At 42.7% G+C, this 26,654-nt stretch overlaps 2 protein-coding genes across 9 annotated transcripts in view; one reads left to right on the top strand and one right to left on the bottom strand.

Moving 5' to 3' along the window:
• Nucleotides 1–441, top strand: part of DUPD1 (dual specificity phosphatase and pro isomerase domain containing 1) — a 32,158-nt gene extending 31,717 nt beyond the window's left edge. Inside the window, exon 5 of the mRNA XM_010852402.1 lies at nt 349–441. Within this exon, the coding sequence (XP_010850704.1) occupies nt 349–441 (93 nt within the window). The remainder of the gene's footprint in view (nt 1–348) is intronic.
• A 4,190-nt stretch (nt 442–4,631) lies between these two features.
• Nucleotides 4,632–26,654, bottom strand: part of KAT6B (K(lysine) acetyltransferase 6B) — a 183,123-nt gene continuing 161,100 nt past the window's right edge. For all 8 annotated transcript variants that reach the window (XM_010852359.1, XM_010852360.1, XM_010852358.1 and 5 more), the window contains 5 exons: nt 15,395–15,626; nt 14,919–15,078; nt 13,999–14,334; nt 11,536–11,827; nt 4,632–8,655 (listed from right to left, as the gene is read on the bottom strand). In XM_010852359.1, coding sequence (XP_010850661.1) covers nt 6,140–8,655; nt 11,536–11,827; nt 13,999–14,334; nt 14,919–15,078; nt 15,395–15,626 — 3,536 coding nt within the window. In that variant the 3' untranslated portion in view covers nt 4,632–6,139. The remainder of the gene's footprint in view (nt 8,656–11,535; nt 11,828–13,998; nt 14,335–14,918; nt 15,079–15,394; nt 15,627–26,654) is intronic.

Genomic DNA, 26,654 nt, shown 5'->3' with positions numbered 1-26,654 from the left:
GTGGGCTCCGGGACGAGCCCGGCGCCTGGCTTCACTGCAAAATGGCGCGGACCGGCTTCCCAGCACAATTGGTTACAGGTGAGCGCGCAGGCGCCGTTCTTGTTTTTTTTTTTGTAAGATGGAAGCAGAGAAGAGTACTTAAAAATCTGTTGACATTGTGCTGTGATTAAACATTTGGCTTTGTCTGAAAGTCACATTCTTAAAAATATAATTTTAAAATATAACTTTATCTTCTAACCACAGAAAAAGTGCCTGGGAGAGCTGTGTTAAACGGTCTGCTCCTGGGGTGGGGAGGTGCGGGCGACAGGGATTTCCCTAACGGCCGCTGCTGCGTCTTCTTTTCGATAGACTCCACATGCTCAGGTCACCATCCGGAGACGCTGCTCTCTGCAAGTTGTAGACAGCAATTTATCTGGGAGGGGTGGGGAGTGGGGGTCCTGAGACCCTGCACAGAGGACCCCTCTTGGCTTCCCCGCCTTCCTCAGGGAGCCAGGGCAGTTCAGAAAGTTTGTCAGTCGTGTCGGACTCTTTGTGACCCCATGGACTGTAGCCCGCCAGGCTCCTCTGTCCATGGAATTCTCCAGGCAAGAATGCTGGAGTGGGTTGCCATTCTCTTGTCCAGGGGATCTTACCGACCCAGGGATCGAACCTGGTTCTCCTGCATTTCAGGCAGATTCTTTTATCGACTGAGCCACCAGGGAAACCAATAATTTTGAAAAGAGACTTTGGGGGACTGGAAATCTTTCATTTTGATTCTAGTCCAAGCAACACGAGCTTGTTTTCAGTCCCCGTATAAAATATTCACAACTGTGTTTGCCCTGGAATGCGCGAACCAGGCAGCCTTGTGAGCCTGCTCCCCACCCCCATGCCCCACTAATCCAATCACCACGATCACGATTCCATTCTTGAGGAGAAAGCAGCAGCAGGAACAAAGCTGGGGGAGATGTCTTCTAGAACTAGAAACTGGATACCAGACAGAACCCAGAGAATGATGCTGATGCCCGTAGTCAAAGAACAGAAAACCTGAAATGATAATGGCCTAGGGGGAAAACAGGAAAATGAACCCACTGGGAGCTCAGCAGCTTTGTAAAGCCACCCGAGGGTCACCCCGTGACTTTAGGGGTGCTGCCCTGCTTTTGTGAGCCCTCGTAGGGCTCCCTGGGATTGCCCGTGATCTGCTCTGGGGTCACCTTGGCCCATAATGGATCCTCATAATGACTCAGATTTGGGTGAGGGAAGCCCTATACACAGGCTCTTGGAAAAGAGGTGTGGACCAAAAGGGATTCCAGTGGCCCCTACTTAAACTTTCCCATTATAAGATCACAATAGCTCTTCTACATTCAGTTCTTATCTCCTAGGTCTGACCATTTCTGGTCCAGAAAGAAGTATTTCCATTTTAATGAGATGTTACTTTTATACACCATCGTGAAGTATTTATGAAGCCGTATGTGGGAAGGATAGGTCCATTGGCTGCTGGTGTCCCTCAGAGGGTTCTTGTGGTGTTTTCTCTCCACCTTCCCACATGTTCCCACCTTTGTGGGGCTATGAGTCCTGTCGAGCAAAGCAGAAGTAGATCACTTTGAAGTTAAAGTCTGGCCTCTTTAAGATAGGAGCCAGGGGTAGAGGAAAGGAAGAACAGACGTTTTTGCAAAAGCGTTTAAATTCTTCAGAAATGATATATTCATTTGGTCAACAAGTATTTGAGAACCTACCGCATGCTAAAAGTTGGGTTAGGAGGCCAGTGCCGAAATGTCTGCTGTAACGACATGGGATGAGGGAAGCAGGTACTGAGGGAGAGATGCAGTGGGGATGAGGCAGGGGAAAACCCGCTTTAGACCTGAGAAGATGGGGTGAGACTTCAAGGAGAGCACTTTCCAAATGAGGACGGAACATTCTAGGCTGAGGAACAGCACAGGTGAAGTGGCACTGAGGTGGCAAAGAAGTATGTTTCTACCCAGTGGGAGTGTGTTTCAGTAACTGCCCATCAGTGAAGCTGGGGCTTGTGGGTGAGACAGGAGATGGATACAGAACAGTAGAGACACTGTATTTTATTCCAAGTGCAAAGAATAACCACAATCAGTTTTTAAGCAGGGGAATGGTTTGATCTATGTTTTAAGAAGATCACTCTGGAAAGAAAAAAAATCACCCTGGCTGAAATATAGAGAATCCATTGTAGGGAGGTGAGGCAACCAGTAAGAGGGTGTTGAACTGTTGACAGGAAAGAGGAAGATGGTCTGGACTAAGATAGCACCAGGCGACTAGCATTCAAGATTATTTTAGAATTATCCTGGAGAACAGACAAAGCCTGCTTTAAGGGACAGGACTGGAAAGTAGTGATTTGGTTTCTTGGTGGTGCCTTAATACTGAGATGGGGTTGACCAGGGCAGAAATGGGGGAAGGAGGGGCTAGAGATCACCAGTTACATCATGTCTAAGACATACAAAAGATGACCCATGATTTCACCTTCAATCTACAGAGAGAGCTCAGAGGAAGATCCACTGTTAGCAATATAATCCTGGGTGCTATCTGCATAGAGGTGGTGTTTGAAGTCATTGTACTGGGTGAGATAATGAGAGAAAACAGAGGAAGCCCTAGTGCCTGAATGCCTGGGTGTTGGAGGAGGGAGAATAGGGAAGATGGAGAAGGGAGAAAACCAGGAGAAGGGAGAAAACTAGGAGTGTGCTGCAAAGAAACTGAAGCTCCTGCTTCATAATGTAACTACTTGTACTGTAAACCAGTATTGCTTGTAACAACAAAGTAACCTATATTTGTATAGCACCCAACAGTTTTAAAAGCATTACGTATGAGTTAGCTAAGCCTTTAAATCAGAGAGCTGACAAGTTATGGCCTTCTCTCAGAGTAAAGTGTTCTAGAAAAAAAGACTATGATTTGGAGAGAATCAAATTCGTTTCTGCTCACAGATTTCAGTTCAGTGTGTTTGGACAATTAGTTAGCTTGTTTGCCCCATTTCCTGCAAAGGATGGATATTTGTGACTTTTTTTCTTGTGATATTGTGAGTCATTTTTTCTAAAATGGAATGTTGGCAAGGAAAGCCAATGCCTTCACACCTGGGTAGGCACCACCTGCGCCAGTAAAAAGGCCAGGCTGGCAACTGACAATCACTTGTTAAAAAATTCTTCTAAATGAAAGAACACATTACTGGGTCTAGAAGGTATGGCCTGTTCATGGGTCTCAACCTAATAATGACTCTGTTTCTCCTGATGAATCCAAGTTCCTGTTTTCTGGGCTCCATGGTGTCACATTTAAGGCTGAGCTGATTTCTCTAAGTGAGAGTAGGCAAGTGCAGAGCAGGCTCAGATCAGCAGCTTCTCTCCCACCAACCCTTTCCATCTGTGATGAATGTTAGGACTTGGGGCCCGCAGAGGGGCTCCCACTCCTGGCTGTGCTGCAGTCCCTGGGGAGCCTGTAGGACACCAGGAGTCCCCAGTACCGTTCTTAAATTCCGGTGCGGCAGGTCTGAGGCAGTGACTGGGACTTCTCCTCAAGCTCCCTGGAGGACTGTGAGGCAGGCAGAGTGTGGTAAGCCCAGGCGCCACACAAACCATAGGGTGCGGTTACAAGCCATTGCAATACGTGGAACAGAGGACAATCTCAGTCCCCAAAGAACCTTATTTAACACAAGAGAAGAGACTAAATATGAGATGGTTTCCAGGTGGGGCCTGTGGAAGGTTCTGCAGAGTTCCGCGTCAGCTGGTTAGCAAATCCCCCCAAGCCCTCTACCCCTCCTAGGGGCAGACTCTTGCCTGAGGTGTGGATCCACCGGGTTGCTAAGATCCTCGGCAGCTCTAGAACCGATGCCAACAGTTGATTCCAACAACAGCACACCATCACTTCCTGCTCTGAAGGAGGAGGAGAAGTTTCCTTTCCTACCAGAAAAGCACCTTAAACGTTCTCTTCTCCCCTTGGTGACAACAGCCTTTGCAGAAGTGTCTTCTTGGAAGCCCTCCCTCCAGCTACTACAGATATTCCCCCACTTGCTATACAGTTTTGGGGAGGAGGAATCAAAAGATAAAATCTTGACACTAAGCCCAGACTGCTTCATAACTGTGGGAGAAAAATGGTAAGGGTGAGTGAGTGCACGAGGCAAAGCCCTTCATCGGGGCCCGGGACCCTGGGCTGTGTGCACTGTCCTCCTTCCTACACGGGTGCCGAGTCAAGCATTCGTTTCTAGGCTTGTCACTTAATCACCAAATGTTTTAACAGTCAGACAGGGCTTTCTCTGAATGCCATAATGTTTGTGAACAATGACGTTCCCCCCCCCCTAAACTTTAGATTCTAAAAATAACATCCAATCACTCATTCATGACAGAGCAAAACTTGCATGCTTATTCAAGAAAATGATATTTCAAACATCAAGTCCAAATTGGGTGCTTTTTTTGTTGTTGTTATTACTGTTTATAAAAATGAAGTTTGCTACCAATGGACTAGGCCCTAAGGGGATTTTATACAGACTGTACAAACGAGGCAGCTGGATATTTGGGCAGGATCCCTTTGCAAATGAAGATCAAAGTCAAAAAGAAAAAAACAAATTCACTTTATTTTAAAGACAATGATTGGCATACAGAAGGTATGCACTAGCATAAAATAAACTTTCATGAAAAGCATTAAAATCCATTATAAATTAATTTATTAAATAGGTATTTGGTATATGTGATGGTTTTATTAGATATTACTCTTATTTATTGCCAACCCCTCCCACAAAGTCAAAACAAATCAGAAAATCTCTTAACTCCGATTTACACTAAATAATTTATTTTCCCAAAATGTGAATGTGATCTGAGATGTGACACATGATATACAGTTCAATTGGTCATTCTCTATCAATCATAATATGACAGGACACAAGAGGCTAAAAATGGCTCATCATAATTTATTTTATGTTAAAATGTACAGCTTTTTTTGTTTTGTTTTTGTTTTTTTTTTTTGAAGTGACCGACTAAAAAGAGAACAGATAAATACAAGAGTGTCGCTGGCTCCTATTTTATACAAGGATTACGCCTCTCCTGCTTGGCCCTTACAGTCACCCTGTACAGGTACAAAGGCTACAAAAAAGGAAGCGATATAAACAGACACAAATAACTTTTTTTTGCTTTTTTTACATGCGATTTGTAAGCTTAGTTTGAGCTATTCACAAGCTACTTCTCTATTTTTCCTTAAAAAATAACTCCAATATTTTATAAAGATAGAAAAATCTACAGATGGAATGAAAATGTAAAGTTAGAGGCATTTCCATAAAATAGCAACTTTACACCAAATTCACTATTTTTTTAAATCCTGCCAAGTATTTGGACATATATGAAATGTTTCAAAACCTGACAGATAAACACTGAGATATGCTTCATTCAATAAACAGAAGTCTGCATTTATAAAACAGAAAGCTGCCTTTTTTTCCCCAAAGAAATCTGTCACCAAAATGGAAAAGGGTCTCAACTTTACACCAAACATTTAGCAATAAAACCCTTTTGACTAACCAAATGGGAATAGCTTTTATAGCTCTTTACAGTTTTATAATTAACAAAAATATAGTTTTTTTTTTAAACCCTCAAATTAGGGCACCCTAATCAAGGCAAAAAACTTAAGAAATGGCTTACTGTTAGCACAACACTCGTACAGTACTACCAAATGCACTGTCACTAACAAAGACATTAGCGGCATGCTGAAGTGTCACCTCAACGAAATATACAAGAACTGAAAACGGTCAAGGCATTTACATGGAGTGGACAGGGGAGAAAAAAAAACGCTCTAGGTTCAGTATTAAAACAGATAATTTGGGGTGGGGCGGGGCTTGATATCCACATTGTTTAATGGAAGCAGTCACAGCGAGTGGCTGCCTCCATATGTAGTCCAAAGAGAGGCCTTCCTTTGCAGAGAATTTCATATAAAAGTAACAGAAACAAAGGTACCAAAAAAGAAAAAGGAAAAAAAAAAGATAAAAAGAAAAACAACTTTATAAGGCTTTCTGCTGCATACAGCTTTTTTTTTTTTTTTTAATAATAAATGGTGCCAACAAATGTTTTTGCATTCACACCAATTGCTGGTTTTGAAATCGTACTCTTAGAAGGTATTTGTGCAGATCAATCCGAGAGATGCCCAGGGGTTTTGTGACAGCCCATGTTGCCTACCGTCTCATGTAGGACCCATTGAGAGACTGTTTGGACATGCCTGTGTTCATGTAGCCATGGTGTCCGGGGGCCGTGTACATCATGTTACTGTGGGGCGGGGTCTGCATTGGCTGGGGGGCATATGGCTGGGTCCCCATCATGCCCATCTGCATCTGCATAGGGTACTGGGGCGTCTGATTCATGTAGCCATGATTGCTGTGGTAGCCACTATTCATCATCGGCTGGGACATGCTGTACCCGTTCATGGCATTGAGGGTGTTCATGTTCATGTTCACAGAGTTGACATTGTAGGCTGGGGATGGCATCAGGTTCACACTCATGTTCATGCCCCTCTGCATCGTTAAAGTCCGTGCAGGACCTTGCATGGCTACAGTCTGGGAGCGCCCATAGATTTGCGACTGATGGGTGGCAGCGGCTGGTGACAGAGACGCCGATTTGGTTCTCATGGAGACGTGGCCCTTGCTGGCAATCTGGGTTTGCAGTCTTTGGCTGTGGGAGATGCCAATATTTGATGCAGCCATGTTCCGTTGCAACAGAGGTGGTGGCAGATTCATTGGAGGAGGAGTCAGGTTGGGGGGTGGGGTCATGGTAGCTTGTGCTTGGGGTCCCCCAGGGACGGAGTGTGGAGACTGAGAAAGCTGAACAAGCCCTGTGTTACTTAATGGTGTGGACAAAGAGGCACTGTTTGCATAGGAAGTTACAGCAGCGGAATGGCTGTAAGGCAATGAATGATCAATAAGTGTATTAGTTAACTGCTGTAGTTTGGCAAGGCTGAAGGTGGCTGACGGCTGTGGGTAATGCCCAGCCCCAAAATCACTCTGACCCATCCGTTCATATAAGCCAAGGTTGGCATTGCCAGTCTCGGGGATCTCAGCCAGCTGCATGGGCGGCGTGAAGTTAGCGGCCATGCTGCACTGTGCCAGCTGCTGGCTGCTGCTTGGGGGCCTCTCCACCACACAGCCTTGAGGAGACTTGACGCTGCAGGTCGGGGGGGAGCTGATGCTGCTCTGCTGCAGCATGCTGCAGCTCCCGCTGATGTTGGACATCTGCTGGGTGACAGCACAGCTGCTCTGTGTCAGACTGCTGGAGGTGAGGTTGCTGTAGGAGCAGCTGTTCTGTGAAGAGCCATTTCCACAAATGCTGCCGCCCATGGTAGAATCATAGCTGCTCGGGTTTTCGTAGTTCTCGGTTGTGCTCTCAATACTGCCCAGGTCACTAAACCCGCTGTCCACAACTTGCTGCGAATGATCCGAAACGGACGGGACGTCCATCATTGGACTGGTTTCCATGTTCTGCAGAGACGGCACTGAGATGGCACTTTGATCTGGGCTGATTTGGGCATAGCTGTTTTCCAGGGCAGGGACGCTTGGGCTACTGACAGAACGTACTGACTGGCCAGGGTGGGAATGGACGGATGAAACTGGGCTGCTGTGGTCTGACTGCTGGCAGTCATCTAGAGTGGCGGAGATCTGTGGGCTTTGGTCTGCGTGGGTGTAGTTCTGTAGGCTTCTACAGGCCTCTTGAGTCTCGGCGCAATCCTGAAAGGTGTCATCCTGTTCACTGTTCTCCTGGGTCAAGGACTGAACCGCCTGGACGGTCTCAGAGTCTATTTCCAAGGTGGCTGTGTTTCCCTCTTTGAACTCAGAATCTACTTCTTCACTGTTCTTTTGGTCCTGCTTCTGTGCCTGCTCTCCTGGGGGTTCCTCATCAGACTCAGGGGCAGTTTCAGTGGCTCCAGCAAGCTCCTTAGGTTCACTATTACACGAAGCTGGGAGGTCAACACCACAGTCCATTAGGACCTCTGGGTTTGAATGACTAGGCTGGACACTAAGATCTAAAAAAGCCTCCTGGTTTTCCAGTACTTCTTTGAAGGCTTCTCTTGGGTGTTCTTCCTTCTCCACTTCAGCAGACTCCATGTGACTGTCATCCTCATCATCGGCATCATGCCCCTCGTTGTGAGATGGCTCTTCCTCCTCTTCCTCCTCCTCTTCATGATCATCCAAACGCACAGGGTCTTCTTTGTCCATGCAGACTTCTGGCTCCTCTTTTTCCTGACTCTTGGCACCACTGGGGTCTTTTTCTACATTTCCTTCCTCTTCCTCTTCTTCTTCCTCCTCCTCTTCCTCCTCAGGTTTGATTACATCGTCTTCAGGTTTTCCAGCCGGTGATTTATTTGGACTTACAGGTGCACACGTCTCCTCCCTTCCGTTTTCGTCCTGAGGCAGCAGGGGTTCCACGGCTTCCTTGACCCCCTCCTCAATCCTGGTGGAAGAGGGGCTGGATTTGTCTGCTGGAGTCTCCTTCTGTTCTTCCACTGTTACCTGGTCATCAGGCTCCATGGGTGTTTCTGGCGGGGTGTACAAGTTCAGTTTAAATCCAGTCTTCCTCTCTTTGTTTGGCCTCCACTTAGACAGACCACGCTTTGTTCCTTTTGGCCACTGTTTGCACTTCAGAGGTTCGGGATTGTCTCTACTGGCTTCTTTCAAGTTATTTGCACCATCATCCATATTGTCTTAGCGAGGAGACAGAAAGGGGGAGGAAGGAGAATAAAATCTTAGAAAGCATCACCATAAACAATTTGAATTCATTCTTCTAAATAATTTATCAAATACTGATTTTCGATTTAGCACTTTAAGCTTTGATGCTAAAGATATAATAAAACCTGATACAGAATAATATTGTGGTTAAAAAAAAAAACAACTGAGGGAATAACCTAGGTCTGGAAAATAATACATGCTGCACACACCGTACACCTACCCACCCCCCCGACATAACCCATTCTTTACAGAAGGTTGTGCTTTTTTATAGGAAGCACATGAATAATAATGTGCTTATATTATTATATAAGCAACTATAATAAGTTTATTTCAGTTTAACAAACAAAATATTCTCTAACACAAAAGCCTGGAATTCCACAATGTGAAAAGAATCATTTTGAATATTTGCAAATTAGGAAATGCAGGTGAAAGAGGTTAAAGTTAGCTCATATCCCAATCACCACTAAACTGGAGAAAGGAATAGAAGCCTAGCTCCCATATTTATCCTGAGAAAGTGAACTTCTGCTTGTGGACATTTACTGGTTTGAAATGATCTCAGATGAAATTATTTTCTTTGATTTGAATATTCTCTCTGGCATAAAAATAAACTATGTACCTCTGAAACAAATGAATAACTAAATAACCAAAACATAAACACATTTCTAATCTACTCCAGGATCATTTCTGCCTGACACACACTATAATGTAATTACCGTGAAATTATTGAACATTTAAAATACAAGTATTCTTTTTATCACTAATTCTATCCACACTGCATTTTGGATCCATGTGCAAATGTGTATGGTTTGAATATTAAATAAGAAACAAACCATAACTGTCAGGTTCATTTTAGCTCAGCTAATCTTATTTTTACTGTTAGTTGTATGTATGTATGAATATAAATATATTTCTATAAAATAAATATATATATTTATATAAACATAAGCAAGCAAACAAGTAAATATATGAATAAATACAAACATAAAACACACAAGTCTTAATATCTTTATAAAATTAATGATCATATCGATCTCCTGCATGCATGCTCAGCTGCTTCAGTCGTGTCTGACTCTTCGTGACCCCTTAGACTGTAGCCCACCAGGCTCCTCTGTCCATGGGACTCTCCAGACGAGAATACTGGAGTGGGCTGCCATGGCCCCCTCCAGGGGATCTTCCCAACCCAGGGATCGAACCTGTGTCTCTTACACCCCCTGCACTGGCAGGCAGGTTCTTTACCACTAGCGCTACATGGGAAGCCCCACTGATCTCCTGGAGGGTTCACTTTAAAGAAGAAGCTTCATAAAGAGAAACAGTCTTATTAGAAACACTGTTTTGGAGAATAAAACAAGATCTAATTAATAACCAGTAAGGAACAGAGATCCCTTTTGCCAGAATGGAGTGGTTTCTAATCCAATCAGCGCAGAGCAGGGTAAACACTGAGCTCACCTATTAATAAAAGGATTACACGTAAACTTACCTGTCTGTATTACATTCAAGCTGGCTAACTGAAAAGACGTGTACTATAGACTGATCCTTCAGAAGTGCAAAGTACAATACCCAGTTAACAGACCTCTCATGATGTTCAAATGGCTTCACTTCTATTTGCACAAACAGGGAACAGGCACACCAGTGACTCTGGACTCCAATTCTCACTCCACATGCTACTAGATCTACTAGCCTTTTTAGGAAAACTCTGCTAATCAGAAGATGAAATTTCTAATAACTATTTTTTAAGAAAGAAGATCCTGAAAGGAATCAGGTATAATACAGCCACTTGGAATTTGTTAAGGCAAGTGGCACAAAGGAGAGAATGAAGGCAGTGATGATTCATGTATAGACTCCTGAGAACACAGCTAAAAAGTGGAATAAGGTTCAAATTCCATGCTAAAAAATGACTAATGAACAGGCTTGGTTCCTCCATACCCAGAGTGAGATGTCATTGCCTCCGCAAAACAGGTATGTAGCAATAGCATTGTTGTTAATTCAGAAAGTCAAGGAGCTGCCTGCTCATGTTCTTAAAATTGTGGCTTTTCAAAGGCAAGAGTGATAACCTGTGGTTTCCAGGAAAGTGAGATGGCCTGTTCTCTAGACTAAAATAAAGTAAGGTTTTGAATAGAGTCATTTCAACTGGAGAGTAGAAAGAATGTCCCACAAATCCTCATCATTCAGCTGGGAGCTCAAGTTCCCAGCCCAACAGGCAAGGGATGGTTTCTTTTAAATAGGGCATCAAAGAAGAGTCAATAATGTTTCTTTTTTTTAGAAGATGGGGTGGGATGTCTCTGCAACAGCAACTGTTAAACAGTAATTTGAAAGGAAAGATAATTTCCTGATTTACACATTATCCTATATTATCAAAGCTAATGGTGATGGTGTGGGTAGGTTTAGATGATTCTTGATAAGAACATCTCCGAAGACACCACTGATTATGATTCATCATCAATTCACTAACATTTGTTTTCCAGGGAAAAACATTCAGTGCTCACATCAATAATAATAATAATATATACTCTGATTTCATAAGTATTAAATGTCAAAAAAAGTACATATTAGAATCAAGGAAGTGCAATGTGTTTCTTATTGACAGACTTCTAAGTTTTTGAGGATAAGCCAATTTCTGGAAAGTAAGATGAACCCACCTAGAGGGATGTTCTGGCCTTAGAAGTTGTTTAACATAAAATCCAATTCCAGGAAGAAGGGATAGAACCTTTTATGAATGAGAAAGGACAGATGAGCACTTATTTCTGGTGGGTCGGTATCACCTCAGAGATGCCTTTGGGTAGAATTCAGGTGCCTGGTTTTTGGCAATAACAGACAGAAATTCACAAGGGTAAGGTTTTTATAATTCCTCCACTTACTTCTACAAGGGTCAGTATTCTTAAAGCAATGATTGTCTTTTCCTTCCTCTTCCTCTGTCTGTCTTTTCTTCCCAGGCTGATGTTGGAATGCTTTTCTCAGCACTGGCTTCCTGCCATCCTCCTCCACTTCAATCTCACAGGTAGGCTCCAGCTGTGGCATTGGCCTCTCTTCATCTGAGTTGTCAAAGGGCTCATTCAGTACTTCTGTCGTCTCAGAAATGGTCTCAGTTGTTACACTGCTGTTGATCCTCCTGCGTTTACGACCCCTTTTCTTCTTTAGTACAAAAGGCCTCTGAAATTAATTCCAAACATAATACATCAGAGCTCATGAGAAATTACACTGCTGAGTCGATATGCGGCAAACATGTACTGAACGCGTGTCTGAGACTTACACGTAAAGACTTCTGTAATGCCTTTGTACTTAACCTTCCATTTGATGTTTAACATCCCTCTCGGGCGCCTACTACACAGACAAGTGTTTTCCAAATAAAACAGTTGTTTACTCAAACAGATGCTTTGAGAGGGAACATCCTAGCAGCTGCACTGTGGATTTTTAAAAGCTAAGGTTTGCTTTTCTGGCATATTATTTTCGAGTAGTACCTGCTGGCTTCAAAATCCTATACGTTATAGTGATTAAAATCATCATGGACATCAGCGTCTCTATGAGTGTTTCAACAGTCAACTAGCCACTGGGTCACTCATTGTAACATTGGATAACTGTTCAAGGAGCACCTACTACGAGCATGGCACTGTAAGACACACGACAGTACACAAGACTAGCCCCTCATTCCCCATCTCACAGGAATTCAGGAACAATGAAAAGGAAAGAAGAAAGAGTACTTGAAGAAAGAATTACTCTGCAGACAACATTAGAGTCATGTACTGGTGGCCTGCAAGGATGAGGGCAGCTGATAATTTTACAAAATATTTTAACATGGACGGCATCTAAAGAAAATGTAAAGACATGTGGAATGTATCTTACTTATGTAAGATATAACAATTTTTTCTAATTGCATTAGAGGTTGGCACAAATTACTTTCCATAATTGAAAACATAAAATATTTTTTCCAAGAAAGATGTACTCAATGATACAAAATCCAAGTATAAGAATAACAGGTAGATTTGCTGCTAAGATGTAATCTGTCAATAATGGGTCTGAAAAATTACTGAAAGTACATTGCAAAGACGAGTACAAAATGCTTGATTAAAACTCAAACTCTAGGTAAACTATATCCAAGAATTACTGAGTCTCACATTTTTAACTGTCCGGATGTTCACTGAAGTGCACATATAAATTTTGATAGTCATATTCTGTATTTTAGTATTTATGATTATTAATCCCTTCAGTCAGCCTGCACTCTCTAATCCATTAGAATTTTCCCAAACGTGGGTTTAGCCAATATGCAGAACTGGTTTTCTTTAGGTTGAGTCCTTTTGTGTGATGGTAGGCACTTAACACGCCACGGATAATTCTGGGTTTTGTTATTTTTGAAGCAAACTTCTTTTGTTATATACATAATACATGGATACATGTTCCTTGTAGAAACCAAAATATGATTCAGAAGCCTAAAGTCCACTCTGTGGGATGCTCTTCTTGTGCCTGCCCCAGCTGCCCTTCCACTTAAACACAGTCAGGTTCAGACGATGGAGCACCAACCACCCTGGGAGTCAGAACAGCAGGGGCTTTGACAGAAGCCACACAGCGGGGCCTTGGGGCAGAGCCTTAACTTGCATTCTCACTATTAGAATATCCTACACTATCTGGCCCCTTTGCGTGTCGCAGAGAGACACTGAAGACAAAGACAGCAGATCTGGGTTGAGCAGTTACCTAAAGACAAAATTAATTTTCTAACTTCTGCACCGGGAATGTGTACCTATAGAAACCACCAGGCTACTACGACTGGAGACTTGTCAAGAATCTGTACTTGCACAAATCCAAAATACCAGCATTAAACTTATGGGCTTAAAATACCTTCTGACAATTCTATGCCAAGGACAAGAGAAGGAAATAGCATCAGGAGCACTGGGCTTGGAGTCTGAGCATTTGTCTGGTTCTGGCTCCATCTCTAATGATTTGTGCGACCTTGGACAAGTCTCCTATCCTCTCTAGGCCTTGAGGTTTTCATCAAAATTGACTGGAGAGTGGTTAAGTGCTCCCCTGGGCCCTTTCCTGTTCCCACAACCTGATTTACTCCAGTCCCGCAAACCAGCAGGTGGCAGTAACTACCAGACTAGCAAGCCGCCTGTCCCTGGTTTCCTGTCACAGCACCATCAAACCACAAAGAGTAAACACAATCATGACTGTAAGATAAAGGCTGAGGATATATGATCGGTGGGACTGGATACAAATAAACTACATCTAAAGAATGGAGAGTGAAACAAATACTAATAGAATATTTGCGATGACAAATAAGATTTGATTGAAATTGACTCACAAGACAGAAAATCTAAACAGACACATACCTTTCTCTTTATGGCAACTGACTGTGGTTTAGTCAATCTTGGAGGAGAGCTTTGGATATTTTCTTCCTCTTCCTCTTCTTCCTCTTCCTCCTCCTCCTCTTCTTCCTCCTCCTCCTCTTCCTCTTCCTCTTCTTCCTCCTCCTCTTCTTCACTGCTCTCTTTAGACAGCTCCATCAGCTGCCCTCGCTCCCCTGCCACTGGCCGGCTCTCCGGGGAATGCAAATATTTATTTTTCGATTGTACTTTTGCAGGTGATTGCCTACTGTTAGCTCTAGATGACAGGATTTCTTGCTCCTCTTTTTCCCAGCAGCTAGCTTGTTCCATTAGCCGCTCGGCCTAAAGGGGAGGTAAAAATGGCGGGTCAGTGTGAGGGCAGTTATACAGTCAGAGCCTTTAAGGATCAAAGGCAAAGGATCTCTAAGTCGTTTCTGATCAGGATAATCAGCCAGTCAAGCAGCATTCCAGCTGCATCATCTCAGAACTCTTTTGCATCAGTTAGGATAACAAATCAAAGAAGATTGGGTTTCATGGGATATTTAGCAGTATTAATGATGCAGCGAATTGATTTGAGTCCTTATCACTACATTACATGCTCACTGGCATGGAGCACTTTAAGCAAATTCATAAACACAATGAATCGATTGACACTGCAGTCTTGGAGCTCAGCACCAAATTTGATCTGATTACATGCTGTCAGTAGTGAAAAATGCTGCTTTGTGATCAATGATAAACGTTTCATTTTTCATACTCAATAAAATTATCATGTCTTACCATGCAACCTCACTTAGGATAAATTAGTGCCATATCATTTCACAAGCTCTCTCTACATAACCAAGCTTTTGACAATGATGTTAATGACCTTAGCTTAAAAATGCTACAAGATTGAAATTACACAACTTAGGTTGATGAACCCAAATTACCTCTTTTTCGGCTTCTCGTTCTTCTTCAGAAACTGCAGCATTAGAAATTAAGATTGGGGTCCACCTCAGACTCTCTGGATCAAGTTCATTGGTCCGGGAACAGGTTTTCAACTTTTCCATGTGGCCTAATATCAACTTTTCCCGTCTAATGATGACAAATCTGTAATGTGAGGAGGCAGAAAAAAGTGCAATCAAAAGCTGAAATTTCATTTCACCTTCCGATACTGATCTCTGCTAGCACTAACATTACCTGGGTTACAAAAAACCAGAAAGCTCATCAATGAAAATGTGGAGCAAACTTAAATTTGACTAGCAAAGAAGTGTCACTGCCTGTTTTCTTTTTAGGAGAAAAGTTTTTGTAATATTGTTGGGGAACCTCTAATATTTAACTAGAATGAATCTGCCTAACTTTAGGGACCCTTTCTGGGGTAAGATGGTTACGAGGCAGCTGGGTCGCCCAGGACACGGGTGCTCACCGGCCATCTCTCTTGTCAATCATGTGGAGGTGCTGCAGAGTGGTGGCGATGTCATGGGGGCACATGCCCGTAGCTCTGCTGATGGCTTTGATGCTGATGTGCCGCTCGTGGTGGTGGTAGAGATATTCTAAGATGACACTCTTCCAGTAGGCCAGGTAGGAGAGACGGCCTAGATCGGAGAGTGGCTTTTCAGGAGACCCTGCTTGGCCTTCTCTTCGAGAAAGCAAATAGCCTAGGGCAGACAAAGCAAAAGTCGACCTCACTGTGGTGTTCTCAGACACTGGAGCAGGGGCCACTCAAAATAATGTAAGACTTACACTGTAAGTAGCAACAGGGTACATCACATCACAACATATCACACAGGAACATCACATCGGAGAAGTGCATTCATTTCACGTATAGTCTCTTCCCAGTTATATTACCGTGGATCTGACATCCACGAGGCTTATGCCCCCGAATCCTTTACAGCAGCCCTGTAAGTCAGTTCATTTAGCTGATGGCAGCGTTTCAGGCATACGTTGTGGCATACTTAACGAATTTAAAGTTGAACACATTACTTCTGATAAGTCTCAACGTCCAAGTCCCCTGGCTTCAGATCCTTTCAAAAACTAAATGTCAGGCACTTACTCAGAAATCCTGTCAAGAGACCACCCCGAACATTAATGGGGGGGTTATTTTCCACAGGAAGAACCAAATGACCCTTTAACAGCTGGGTCTTAATAAAAGACAAGGGCCTCTGTTGACTGAGATTCTGTATTGCTTGTTACATTTAACTAGCGGCGGATCTAAAGCTTTGTTTCAGGACTAATAAAAGAACGTCTTTCAAGTCAACTGCTGCAACTCCTATCAGCTCCACTAGCTCTATTTTCACCTCTTTCATGGAAATTAATTTATAATCCAACCGTTGCTCCTACAAATTAAAACAAAACAACCTCCTTAAAACAAACTGTTTCATGTACACGCAGAAAAGCCCTGAGCTTGGTAGGCTTTTGAACACGTACCCGACAGCATTACCGTGAAGGTTCCTTGGCAAAGGAACTTTAAAATGAGAAAAAAACTTTAAACCCACTTGAAGGTAATGAATGAAAGCTGGCGGCTGTCTCGGTAATTAAGAGCCACTTACTGAGTAGAGAAGAAATGTTATAAACTAATGATGTCTACCTTGCTCTAATTATCTATTGCAACAGCCTCACCTTCATGAACTTCCTACATTTAAACAAACATCAACTACATACAGTAGGTGGCAGCAATTACAAAATCATGCTGCTTTGTAAACCACCCAAATCTTCAGCGTTTTTCTTCTTTATCTACATTTCCAAAATGGCTGCATTTTCAAGAATTTTCTCAATTTTGGATTTTTTGTTAAAAGGAGAAAGCAATGTCTCTGGTGCATTTTCCTGCCTCTCAGAATCACTGTAAATAATGCAGAAATATACAACAAGAAATCCAGCCTTACCCTAGAAGGGTATAACCACAGCATTTTGCATTTTGATGGTTTTAATCTGAACGCCATTATGAAGATCAGGCACATATTTAACTTTAGGTTTTGCTGAAGTCTTTTGACTTGTCTCTTTAACTCATGTTTAAGTGCAAAGTATTTGACTGAATGCAAACAAGCACCATGAAATCTGACGGTCAAAGCACTGCCGACATGTCAGTTGGCTGCACACAGAGGCTTTCTACAGCGGTGTGCCAGGAATGCTAACAGGGATGGCCACTGTGCTGAACCCAGCCTGGATTATGCCCTGTCAGTGTGCAGAAGCGCTATCACCAGAATACAAAGGGTACCCGAACCTCAGGACACAGATTACTGGCACATCTGTCACCTGCCTCCTAAGTGCTGGTACATGCTGAGAAATTTACTGGGTCAGCTGGAGGTCCCAGCTCTGTACCTCCGGGGTGGATGGGAGTCGGGGAGGGTGGGGGAAAAGAACCATAGTATCGTGCACATGGAACAATCCATTTTTGTCCACAGGATCCCACAATTAAGTCTGAGGCAGTGACTGTGAAGTTCCCTAGCCCCTCACTGGTTCTCATCTGAACCCCACAGTTGGGAACAGTAAGCACCCCCACCCCGAAGCTCAGCAGACAGATTTCCGTACCACCAAAGTTGCGCCCTCCCAACCTTATGTCCCCTCTGCGACGAGCAACCTTATCCAGGAAGCACATATATTTCTTTGTTCTGTCTTCTCTTCCCATGAGTGCTTTGTTGGGCTAAAGGGAAGCAGCCAGAATTCCCCCCAAAGACAGCTGACACAACTTTTCATGCTTTCACACCCTGAGAGAGTAGCACACACCTTCTCAGGGCCTCAGACCAGACGGGTTAGGCAACCTGGGGCCTTGGAGAACATCCAGGCACAGGCCTTTCAGCACTCGCTGCTCCCACTGTGTTCAGTGGCTGTCTCCCCGGGACGCTCCCTTGGACATAGTCTGTGATCTGTGACTGAGCCCCGCCAAGAACGTGTATACCAAGCCCACTGGACGTTCATAGAGAACACCTCTGTGCCGTGCTAGCAAAGGCTGCAAAGGCTACCCACACCTGCCAGCAAGTGCTACTTTCCCTGGTGTGGGAGAGAAAAAACTGCAAGCCCAAACTCCAACCAGAACACACCAAGCAGGTTTCCAGGGATGATGGCCCCACCACACTACAGACCACACAATGCCACTGTCCAAAGACATCGCAGCACTGCCTGCAGTCTTCCCTTCTCCTCTCTGACTCATGAGCCCCTCAAGGAGCTTACAGCCGTGGAAGGAACTTATACTTGTGCTAAGAGCCATCTGTAATTTCACAAAGTCTTTTCTCCTGAAGGAGAAATTTTGGTTTAAACGGAATCCATTTCAACAAACAAATAACCAAGGACAAATTTCGGATTCCTTGGTAGTAAAGTCAAGTCATTGGTAATATGTTAAAATATACACAACAGTTTAGCAGGAAAAGTTGCCGTGTCTTTTCCACTCCATTTGTGCACAAGGTTGAAGTAATACATATTTAAATTTTACCTGCAGCAGGCACTTTCCCTCAAAAAAGCTGTAGCTGGTGGCACTTTATGACTCTGACCTTCATAACATGGAATGGTTTAAATCATGAATTTCTTGCCATCTTGTGTTTCCTTCTACTTTTTCTAGGCTCCTCAAATTAGCATCACTATAGAGCCCAATGACAATAATTTTTAGTAAGAACAGTTACTTATTAAGTGATTATGGCGATGTGGTGGTGAAGTTACAGCTCTTAAGTTTAACTTACCAAAAAGATTCCAAATAATTGATCTAAGATGAAGGGAAATAAAAAGCACTTATCTTGGAAGCCGGTATATTATCCTGAAGCATCTGAAACAAGTACAATACACCCCTGGTGAATAGATTCCTGTGGTGCTCTAATGCCTTTCCTCAACTCAGAATACTTTGAATCAGAAAACCTGAACTACCCCTGGGGAAACCTGGCTGTTCAGACTGGAAACAAAGTGATGTTTGGAGGACAAATCCCAGTAGCTGCAGTATAATTAATCGCTGGTGAAATTATTCCCTGTAAATTGTGAGCCAGAGGTGCTGGTGAAAAGCGCTTAACTCTGTGAGCAGGAGACTTGTACTTTAAAGCTGACTGGCCAACACCCCTCACCCACATCAACTATCTTGAGGAAGCTAGCTTCTTATTTGCTTCACTGGAACTACTTACCCAAGAGAAAGTGAGGTCTAAGTTTTAGTGTATGAACCACGCACTAAATTCAAAAGATTATCAAGGTATTTGCTTAAAGGGAAAGGAAAAATAAGGCGAGGTCTGCAAAGAAGTAAGTGTTTCTAAGCTGTATTGCATGGGACCCAAATTCACCTCACCTCTGTTGAGGCTGACCTACCTGTAGTAAGATAAGCAATCCTCATGTTAACTAGCTCTGATCCCCAGTGTTTGAAGAGGTTAATTCTCTCCTAAGGGCAGGGGAAAAAAAGTGGTAGAGAGCTGCCTTCCTGTAGGTAGAGAGTTACCACATTAGGATAAGGAGGGAACAATCTAAGGTCAAGATTTGTTTCTGCAGCCTAAATTCCCAAATTAACTGCACTCCCAGCATATTAAGCGCAAGGTTAACCCTTGATTAGTATGACACACTCCTTTTCTTTTAAATCAGTAATGAAGTTAATAAGAATGTAGACTAAACCAGAGTGGAGTAATGTTTTCCAGCAAGGGGGTGGGCACGGGTAAGGATTTTCCTCTCCAAGGCAGCCACGCTCACCCTTGCACATCTTTATGTTCTACCACCTGGAGCCAAACCATATGAACTTCCTCAAAGACAAAAGGGCAGACTTTGGCAAAGTATTTCCAACTCCCATCTATTTGGATTATATGGGTCTGGAGTAACCAGTTGCTTTTAGGGGAAAATAATCTTTAAGGATTACAAAGTTTTCATCAGACACCTGTTTAGCTCAGCAAACCCCACTAAAGGGTTCCTATCAATAGAGAGCATTGGGTTTGCAAACCTGGGAACTGACACCAGGCCAGGGATTTATGGCTGCTCTGGATCAGAGGAAATCCAGTGGCTCTAACCATGGATCTCATGATTGTGGACAGAAATTCACTGGTCCACACTCGGAAATTCACTGGTCCACACTCATGTATTACTGGTTTCTGGGGTTAAGCAGCTCTGTGACCAAATGGACAAATGGCATGTTATCAGTTTGAACAGTAGAGATAAATCAGTTTGACAGGCTACTTGTCTCCTCAGTGAAATTTTGTGGTGATTCTGCAATTAGTAAAGAAGGAGGCTGAACCTTAGCCTTCTCACTGTTTGAAGAGGAGTATTCTAAATGGCCTGTGATCTGGATCTGCCTGAATCCTTAACTGCGCAGATGTGTCCTTGGCGAAATTGGAAATTTTTAATTTTAAAGATATTCTGTATTTTAAGAGATTGGTTTTGAAGACATGGAAGTTTACGGCAATATTCCCATAATTTTATGGCTTGAATAAACACTGCTTGACCTCTCAGTCTACAGCCTAAAGACCAGTGGTTTTCAGAGTGTGGTCCCCCAGACCAACAGTATCAGCAATCACCTGGCAGCTTGTTAGGGCTGTAAATCCTCAGCCTATTCGTCAGAACTTTTGGCGGCAGGACCCAGCACCTGTGCTTTAACAGGCCCTCCAGGTGATTCTGATGCACAGACGTTTGAGGAGCACTGGAATAAACTCTGCTATAAGGCTGCTGGCTTTGATGAGGATGTTACAATGGCCCTGTGCAGTAGGAGGGCCAATGAAAAGACAGTGGCTGAAGAACCTCGGTGAGAAGACCTCACCCAGCTCCTCGGTGGTGGAGAATCTCGAAAGCCCCACCAGACGGAAATTCAGCCAGGGTCACTGAGTTGGAGAGTGGCTTTGTCTGTAGCTTCTATGACTATGCTTCCCGACCTTCACTGTGCAAACAATCCCCTTCTTGTTACAACTGGATTCTGATTCAGTACGTCTGGAGTGGGGCTTGAAAGTCTGCATTTCTAACAAGTTCCTATACCATGAACCATGCTTGAATAGCAAGGGTTTATATATGAAGTCAGTGATTCTCAAAGGTTTGGGTCTCAGGACCTCTTTACATTAAAAACAAATGGTTTAAGAGCTTCTGTTTATAAGGGCTACATATATTAATTTTAGAAAAAAAAATTGACAAATATTTATTTAAACCCCATAAACCCATTATGTGTTGACATCATTTTCTAAAATACAAAAATAAAATAAAATAAAAAGTGAGAAGAGTAGCAGCACTGTTTAACATTTTTGCAAAACTCTTCTACAACTAGCTTAAGAGAAAACAGCTAGATTCTCCTATCTGTTTTGGTATTCAATCTGTTGTGGTATCACAGGTCATGAAATTCTCGACAACTCCACTGTCCACTCATGGGGGAATGAGAGTGAGAAGGACAAACAGTGTCTTAGTATAACTTTGAAAACACTTATGACCTTGCGGACTCCCTAAAAAGGGCTTCCGAGATCCCCAGCAGTCCCTGGACCATACTTTGAAACCATCTGCATTAAATAAAAAATGAGAAGAATTTGTAAAGATGGGCAACAAGGCCACAAGTATGATAAATCGATACGACACTTACTGAACACAGTATGACAGATCATAAGAGGCACTACAGGTTGGTTAAGGGCAAGGGTTCTAGAGCAAGACTGCCTGTGATGGAATCCAGAGTCCACGTGTAACAGCTGTGTGGCCTTGGGCAAGTTATTTAATCCCTCTGTGCTTCAGGTCCCTCATCCATAAAGTGTGGAGAGTAATCAGTCATACCTGTCACCTAGGGTTGTCATAATAATTAAATGAATGGATACAAAGCACGTAGAACCGTGCTTGGCATATTACAGAAAATAAGTGTTATGTGTTATCATTATTATTCAACATAGTGAATGAAAGAAATCTCAACCTGGTCATTTGATCACTGCTTATCCTTATTGTAGGGGAAAGAAAGAAAATTGGGACAGAAGGAGGCAGCGAACAGCTCCCTTTCCTTTTTCCTACTTTTGCTTGAGGCAGCTGAAAACCATTCCATTCACTCCACTGCCCCATCCCCATCTAACCACCCAAACATAAATTAAATTAGAGGAAGAAACTATGATTTAAAAAAAAAAAAAAAGGCAAACATATTCTGCCTCAGGAACGATCTCAAGAAACTGGCGACTAAAAGCTCCCAGCAAGCACATTTCTGTGCCTCCAAATTCCCTTTGGTCCTCAAGTCTTTAACTTCAAGGACTACCCTTAGGAAACAGCAAGCGCATCAAACCACAGTAACAATGATGGCTGGAGGGCTTCAGCAAGAACCTGGAGATGGTCCCAAGACAGATGAAACAAAACCCAAATGTTCCAGAAGACTCAAGTGTGTCCCTGGGAACATGGGTTGAGCCAGTGAAACCCAGAGAATGGAGACAGCAAGTCTTTGGAGAGGGAAGGCTGGCTGCCCTGGGTCACACGCCAGTCTGTTTCTCTAAGGTGCCCCTTATGATCTCCCTTTTCAAAGATCCCACAGGCTCTTCCGCAGACTGCGCTGATGCTGGGCTCTTCCTCAGTCATGTGGTGGGGCCACTGGTCTTTTTTACTGAACACCCCTGTCTTGCTTTCAAGACTACATGGAAAAGGAGTGGTATTCCTTCAAGCCATGCCCCCACCCCCACCGCCACCCTGGGGAATGTGTATGTGGGGCCTGACACCCCTGCTGCTTCGGGGGTGTGCGTGTGTATAACCATACAGACCGTACTAGAATTTACCAGATGCGTTCCATGAGTCTGTGAGTGGGTGTGGCCTCTCAGAGTGGGTGGTCATTCTCTGCATATACAAACTCACAAACTCATAAATAGGACATCAGGAGGCAGGAACTCTCCTCCCTCTGTGGCACCCTTGTGTTGGAGAAGGTGCCCACCTGTGAATGAGTTACCAAGTTGGGGATGACCAGGGCCAGACCCTTGTGAGACAGCCACAGGGTAAAAATGAGTCAATGGTTTTTTAATAACTGATTTAATTGAGTGACACTGTCTCTTTATTTCTCCTTTTTCTATCTTGTGGTCTTGCCCAAAGGTTATCAACCCTGGTTGCACATTAGAATCACTCAACCTTTTAAAAGCTCCAGATGTCCATATTTCATCCAATCACAACTCTTGCCTCTCAAGCTAGGCTGGTCTCAGAAGTGTTAGGGTTTATATTAGGCAAAGGATCTTGGGGACTACTCCTCGGCCAGAATGTTAGAGGTGGTATACCAATCCCACTTTTCTATTTCTGTCTTACCCCACAAAGGGCTGTGGTGGTAGCAGTGGTGCCTAATGAGAGATCCAAGAAGAAGATGAATCCTGGGGGAAACAGAGACACCTGAGAGTTAACGGCAGAGAGGAGAAGAGGGTCAGTTGGCAGAGAACTCTGTGACAGACTTCACAGAAGCTTCACCAATTTAAACATTTAACTGAGAAATACTTGTTTACGTATGCCATGTTACCACACCATCAAGGTCCTGGTCTGGTGTATTAGAAAAATATAATTTTTCTAGGAAGGTGATCATGTACGAAATAGATTCAGTCTCCCAAATTTCTTATTAGGAAGATGAGGCACCTCTGACAAAGAACAAAATGATCAATTTGTCACTATCACTTACTCCCAAACTAAAATCATTTGCGGAAGACAAGAATTAAAAAAAAAACAACTTTCCTTAAATATATCTGGGAAGTAACTAGTTTTTTTTATGAGGCCCTCGCCTACTGCAAATTAAGTTAAGCTCTGACTCATCACTCAGAGGCACCCTTGGTTAGATAATAGTAATACAGTACTGGTACCATGACATCTGAGGTGACAGAAATTAGAAAAACATGTCAGAAGAATGCCCTCCTTTGGGACCTTTTGTGGGTTTCCACAGTTCAAACCACTTTTAAATTCTGGAAAGTTTTGGGAAAAACAAATTTACCAAAAAAAATTTTAAGATGAAGTAATCTGACATTTAAAAACTATGCCCTTTCTTGTAAATAGGCAAAAGTCCACACTAGAGATTCAATCTGAAAAACTATTTCAAAAACTAAATTTCTTCCAAGTTGAAACTTGGATACAATTTTTATATCAAACTTGCAAAATCCTGGTAACAAAAATTTAACTTTGAACAGTTACAACATTTTAATCACTGCATTAAACCCATACACATTTCAAATAAAGCATCTGCTCAGAGCATGTAAGAGTATATATTCACAATGCTGCACCTGGGTGACCGTTCTCTGTAAAACATTACAACTGAACTCTTCTTTAAAAACGGGAGCTTCTTTTGACCACTGAGCTTCAGTGGAGGGTGGCTGACAAAGTTATTCTAATAGTCTGGTCTAATCCTACCCGGCCAACCAAGGGAGAGCATTTAAACCAGCATGGACACTGGCCACTGATCTCAAACCACATTTGGGAGACAAGACAGACAGAAGAGCAACTTGCCTTTCCATTGTTTCCTCTCCCACAACTGCCCCACAATACTTTGTGTGTGTGTTTCCCAGTTATAATTTTCAAAAACCGAACAAAGTATGTTGTAATTCCAATCATGAGTGACAAGCTTTCCGCACAGCAGATGTAAGAATATAGCAAGAATGAAGAAAGGAAAAAGTGGGAAGCAAAATCTAAAATTTCTCTTTGTTTTTAAAGTACATTTCAAAAAGGGTCTGTCTTTGAGACAACTTTCTAAAACCAAAGCATGGCCTATCACCCCAGCTGACTTAGACAAACAGTGCTATTTCACTGGTCTATAGAAGTCGGAAACTTCTCTTTTCACTTGTTATTTATCTCCTCTAAGCTTTCAAACAGGATTGGAAGTAAAAAGCCTCTGGCAATAAAAGGTGGTCTCCCCAGCGGGTTACAGATGAGCCCATTTTGACAGAAGTGCAGCTTCCTGCACCTGCAGGCTGGATGGGGCAGGAAGCTAGGCTGGGATGAGGTATTCAGTCAAGTCACTGGCTGCTTTGCGGGTGGACTTGGAAGTTTCTAGCCTTTAATCCTATAGGGATCTTAAAGTCCAGCTGGCTACAGTTAGATGTTAGCTGCTGGAAAAACAAAAAACTATGAAGCATCATCACTAGCGGTATGAAAAGACATCAGTGACTACCCCTTCAGTTAGTAGGTGATTATCTCTCAAAGTCTACTTTTTAGATTGGCTCCCTAATTCAAGAAGTACTTAACAGCTGAGACTCCAGTAACAATATATTAATATTGGTGGTTTAGTTGCTAAGTCGTGTGTGACTCTTGTGATCCCATGGACTATAGCCTGCCAGGCTCTTTTGTCCATGGGATTCTCCAGGCAAGAATACTGGAGTGGGTTGCCATTTTCTTCTCCAGGGGATCTTCCAACCCAGGAACTGAACCCAGGTCTCATGCATTGCAGCCAGATTCTTTACTGACTGAGCTATGAGGGAACTGTGCTAATATTATTATACTGTTATTATATACATACAGGCTTACAGGTTTAATACTAGTTAATACTGTAGTAAATGCTGTGCTAACAATATATTAATATTAGCACAGTTTTTGCCACAGTATTACTAGTATTAAACCTGTAAGCCTTTATATTCTGTGGTCTCTGGTAATCAAAGAATGTCCATCCAACTTTCAAAAGGTTGGGATTGTTTAACGGTGCGTTCAGCAGTGGAATGCCCACTGTGTTCTAGGCACTTTTCTAGTTAGGTTGTGGACAAACACTACATTTTCCAAATTTAATAAGGAAAAAAGCTCTGGGAATTTAATTTGTTAACCAGTATGTAATGGTTGAACACAAGAACCACAAACTACGTAAATAGGAATTCAAATAGATATGTTAACAGCTAAAGTTCATTTTTAAGAATCAATTCAATATGCTACATGCAAGCAATCAATTACACTGCCATCATCATTTACAAATCAAAGTATAATGCGGATACTCATGGGGGTATATGCAACTAGGTGGAAGTGTGTGATTATGGACGAACAGGCCGAAACTGTAAATTATGTAACTGTCTCTTGTAATTACTCTGCTTGAGAACCAAAAGAAACTTCCTGTATAATTTTGCTGGAGAATGGGGATCGAGATACAGAATTGCTTTTTAGCTGGTTTTAACCCTTCAACAGCTATTTAATTATGTGTGATGAGGTCAAAGAAAGTTTATGCTTAATTTATGAAAAGTCAGCAGGGAGGTATTTCAAAGTAATCCTCTGAAAAGCTCCAGATTATTCATGAAAACTCATGATTTCTCTTCCTCTTCAAGAGAGATTTATCTAAATTATCTGGTAAAATAAACAACATTTAAAACAAATTCACAGGTGTCATTCAATTTATTTCCTCTCTAAAAACATTCATTATGGTCTGTAAATTCTTAATTGGATGCAACTGAAACTTGCAGGGGTAGAAGGCTGTCAGAGTCCTCATACAGCTCTTCTGCTTTGGTAGGGAAAAAAAAAAAATCTCATTAGCTTCCTTAAATTCATGGGGAAAAGCGCCAATACTGGGCAAACCACAGGGAAGGACTTCTAATCTACAGAGAGTCATCTGTTTCTTTAGAAGGAGGAAGCCTGCTTTTGCAACAAATAATCAGCAGAATCTATTCTCATTTTAAGACATTCTAGCCTTTTTCCTTACCTTTCTTAAAAATCTAACTTTTAAACATCTTTTCTCTTCTGTAAGCACTGTTTCTAGTGCCTAAAAATCTGCCCCAAATATCAGAACGCTGAACACTCAGCATTCTTGGTGGAAGGGCAATTTCCTACACTTACAATGTCTGCCAGTATTGCTTTCCCTCATTTTGGATCAA

Source organism: Bison bison, unplaced genomic scaffold, assembly GCF_000754665.1.
Source record: "Bison bison bison isolate TAMUID 2011002044 unplaced genomic scaffold, Bison_UMD1.0 scf7180017864309, whole genome shotgun sequence".
In the NCBI taxonomy this organism is placed as follows: domain Eukaryota; kingdom Metazoa; phylum Chordata; class Mammalia; order Artiodactyla; family Bovidae; genus Bison; species Bison bison.
This window is presented reverse-complemented; position numbering and strand designations above follow the sequence as displayed.